Consider the following 4,203-nt stretch of genomic DNA (forward strand, 5'->3'; position numbering starts at 1 on the left):
TATATTGTGCACGAATTTCCTCAAGCCTAGCTTTTTTCAGCCATGTTTCGGCCAAGAACACGACTGAGGGATCTTGTGCCCGGATTAAATCTCCAAGCTCCTGACCTGTCTCTGGGTTCCCAAGCCCTCGATAGTTCCAACATAGGAGACTTATTGGACCTGGCGGGGCTTGGAACCAGCCTCTGCCAATAAATTTGTGTTTTTCCCTTCCACATGAAGTACTCCTTTCTTTCTTTTGTGATGATCACCCTGCCTTCCTTCATCATCCTCCTCTATGATTCTTTTAGCAGGCAAAATGGCTACCACAGAGTTGTACCTTTCTCTTTTTTCACGTTCAACCCGTGTCCAAGTCTTTTATTTAGGGTTTTTTCCAACCACTTGTCCATGTGCTGTCACGTGCTCACTAATCTGACTTGGCACCTGACTGCCTGGCCGAAAACCACCTTCATTATTAATTGGATCAGCATTAATAATTTCAACCCTAGTCGTTGCCTTCTGAGCCGTTTGAGAGCCTCCTAGATCACCCAAATAATTGATATCATTTATCTCATACCTTTTTATTTCATCATCAATTTCCTTAATTTGTTTCTCTAGGCAGTCGACTTCCTTATTTGTTTCAGACGTTACTTGATTTTGGGGAGCCGTATTAACTTCATCACATTTAATGCACTCATTGACTTTCTCCGCCAAAACCGTCTCCACCTCCACCTGTGTCTCCACCGCCGTGGCTGTATTGTCTGACCTTCCTTCCACCACGTGGTCCGCCCCAACTCGAACCCCATGACTTGATGAATGTGCCTGAGACCGCTGCATCCTTTTTTTGGCTTCGTAAAAACCAGGTACACGGATAACAGATTTTTTCCTCGGTGAGTATGGAACAGCACGAATCCAAGGTCCATACTCTCTGTCTTCCACTTTCAAGCTACCATCACTTTCAATCCACCGGTCACAGTCTCTATCACTGTGATTCAAGCACCCACACCAACAACAAATGTTTGGCAGTCGCTCGTACTTGAAGGAAACCCACCCTTCCTCCCCTTCGTTGAGTGTTATACGGCGCCCTCTACAAAGTGGAAGAGCAACGTCAATAACCACCTTTACTCTCATAAAGCTCCCGCCAACCATCTCAGAAAAATCAGTGGTCCTGTCCACCATCCCCACGTTTTCACACAATTTTTCTGCAACCTCACGTGTCATGAAGTTTGCTGGAATGTCATGAATCTGGACCCATATTGTTGCCCGACTAAAGTTCAACTCGCGGACAGGAAGTTTATTCTCGTATCTCTGTATGAGCACAATGTGTCTGTCGAAATTCCAAGGTTCTGCTGCAAATATCTTATCCACTTCCTCCTTATTGTCGAAAACAAACAACATCACATGATCACCAACGTTTCTGACTTCAAATCCATTCTTTGACCTCCACAGAGGGTTAAAAGTACGTATAATTGCCTCCAAGTTCAACGCACGTTTTGTTAGGAATTTTGCTGCAATAATACACTCACTCGAACTTTTTTCTTTTGCTAGGAAAATTTCACCCCCTTCCCTATCATTGATAGAGAGATTTCTCCAATGCTTAGTAAGACTTTCCATTGTCCCGTTTCCAACCACTCACCCTCGTGTTTCCCAACCCAAAATATCACAGAATACCCCAAAAACCTACAGATAACACTGTTACCGTAGGGACCTCACACCTCACTGAAAGGGACAAAATTCTACTGTCTATGGAAACTGAGATATCAGAGCTTCCTCAGTTCAGAGAAACCATGTATTTGCAATTTGAATGTTTAGAAATAAATTGCATTATATTACATGCATAGTTTACAAGCATCTATGAAATAACAAAGTAAGATGAGAGTGATAAAACTGATATTATTGCCAATAACTATTCATTACATATCTATAACTATTGAAACACCAGTAACACATGAATCTTTTTTGCCACTATTGATACATTTTCTTCTTAAATATTTTGATCTCTGCTACTGTCTTTTTTCCTAAGAACTAAATCCTAAAAGCCACTATGGATGCTACTCAGTGATAGCCACCCGCATCACTTGAAATCAAAAAGGGGATAAAAAAAAAGTGTCAGTGGGACGTAAATATCAATACGATAAATTAAATTTCTAAAGGAAAGGGGAAAAAATTGTCACATTGCAAGTTGCAACATCATGCACTTGCCTAAAATTGAGATTATACAAACCGGACTTGTTCTGGCTTCTTTTCTAGTGGCAAAAGACTTAAAATATCATTTGAGTGAAAATAAAGGGTAATAAGAATTAGTATTCAAGCATTGATTTTAATTATAAACATATTTTTTTTTTTTTTTTTTTTTGAGAATCCAAACCCGAAGGCTAAGTATTATTTCATAACCAAATTTCTTGGCAAGAAAATGGGCAACTGAATTGCCTATGCGTTTTACATGAGAAAAATTACAACATCAAAAATCATTAGCTACAAACAAAATGTCATTTATCATATGTCCGTACTCCGGATTGGCCATGTCACCCGCTAGGATAGCCTTGATAATGACCTTAGAATCGCCCTCAACAGAAACTTTAAATATGCTTAATTTCTTCGCAAAATACAGAGCCCTCCTACATGCCAATGCTTCAACCACTGCTGGAGAAGATGGAAGCTGGATTCTTTCTGCCCAGGCTCCAATAACACTACCTGTATGATCACGTACAACAACACCCAACCCAGCAGCACCTAACTTTTTGAAGGTGGCCCCATCAGAGTCAACTTTATATAGTGGATATATAGGAGGGATCCACCAAACAGCTCTTTCACTCGACAAAGATCGATGAACCTTACTACATTGCACATGCTGAAAATCCCAGAGGTAAGCCACTGCTCTCTTTCGAATCTGTTGTACCTCAATGAAATGATCCCCCACTCTTGCCGAGTTTCTTCTAAACTAGATAAACCAGAAAATCATGGTCATAAGATTAACATCTAACCTTTCCCTCATCTTCAATAATATCTCCCACAGATCAGCAAACAAGAAATACTTGTACCTGAGTAATTTTGTTGCCACTTCTTTTGTCTCCCAATTGGGAATAAGGGAAGCACAACTCCATAAAACATGCACTATAGTCTATATCTTCACTGTCAGATTTACAACTGGAGCAAAGAACTGAGCCAACAACATTTCTTCGCCAAAGATTATAGATAGTAGGGAGAGCATTCTGTGTAGCCTGCCAATAGTTAGGCAAACACAAAAGTAAAGACTAAGAATGAGCAGAGAAAAGACTAAGAATTATAAATATAGTTGGGCGAACACAAAAGTAAAGACTAAGAATTTTAAAAATCAACAATACGTAAAGGGGTCCTAATTGCCAAAACTTGCAAAGAATGCCATTGATCGCCTTGGCTGTGGCAATGGTCCAACTAAGGATATCAGATAACCCACTACAAGTGCTTTATCATTTTTACAAGAAAAACCATTATTACTACATTAGTAGGGTGCAGACCATAAACTAGTAAGTACAGGTCATCCATGAAATTGGTCATGATATAAGAATTATTCTTTTCTTTTCTCTGATTATAGTGGCCTTGCTCTTTATCTAAGATTATACTAAAGGTAACAAACTGGTACAATTATCTTCTTTGTCTCCTCTGTTTCCTATCTTGAACAATTATCAAACACCTCGTAGGCAAAGGGTAGCCCAAAAAAAAAAAAACCTTTCTTGAACAATTATTAAACATTAATGCAGTAGTGAAATTGCAAAACAACAAAAATCTAATATCAAGCAAAGGCTGAAAAAAAAAAGAAGAAGAAGAAAGTAGTAGACAATAGACAAAGAACAAAGACTAGAGAGAGAGTAAGATAGCTGATACCTGAAGTTTTTTTTTTTTTTTTTCCTTGGATTTAGATGGGAAAAATGGCAAGAGTAATTTGCGGGTTTATGAAAATTTCAAGTTTGAGATTTGCTCCATCCAAAAAAAGAAAAAAAAAGTTAGATCCATTTGTTTCTAACGTTAAGGCTCACGGCATTCGCAGGCTTAACCCTTTTTTGTGTTTTTAAAAGAGTAAGTTAGTGGATTAATGATGTGACAGTATCTTAAACCATTAATTTTAAATGGAAAGTGAGGATTTAAAGAAATCTATTTTGATAGGAACTCTAGAAGATCTGAATCTGTTTCCCACAAACTCTATTTGGGTTATCCGAGCATATAACAAATAAAATAAAAAAATAAAAA

The 4,203-nt window shown here is 38.4% G+C and overlaps 2 protein-coding genes across 2 annotated transcripts; both read right to left on the reverse strand.

Annotated features, from left to right (window-relative positions):
* Positions 1-354: 354 nt before the first annotated feature.
* LOC112025279 (uncharacterized) lies at positions 355-1,590 on the reverse strand. The gene has a single exon (XM_024057931.1). The coding sequence runs from the start codon at positions 1,588-1,590 to the stop codon at positions 355-357; it is 1,236 nt and encodes a 411-aa protein (XP_023913699.1).
* A 727-nt stretch (positions 1,591-2,317) lies between these two features.
* Positions 2,318-3,513, reverse strand: LOC112025280 (uncharacterized). The gene is made up of 3 exons (XM_065761195.1): positions 3,457-3,513; positions 3,018-3,230; positions 2,318-2,917 (listed from the first exon to the last, which is right to left on the reverse strand). The coding sequence occupies exons 1-3, from the start codon at positions 3,511-3,513 to the stop codon at positions 2,438-2,440; spliced, it is 750 nt and encodes a 249-aa protein (XP_065617267.1). The 3' UTR covers positions 2,318-2,437.
* Between the last annotated feature and the right edge of the window lie 690 nt (positions 3,514-4,203).

The sequence above is a fragment of the Quercus suber genome, unplaced genomic scaffold, assembly GCF_002906115.3.
Source record: "Quercus suber isolate HL8 unplaced genomic scaffold, Cork oak 2.0 scaffold_401, whole genome shotgun sequence".
In the NCBI taxonomy this organism is placed as follows: domain Eukaryota; kingdom Viridiplantae; phylum Streptophyta; class Magnoliopsida; order Fagales; family Fagaceae; genus Quercus; species Quercus suber.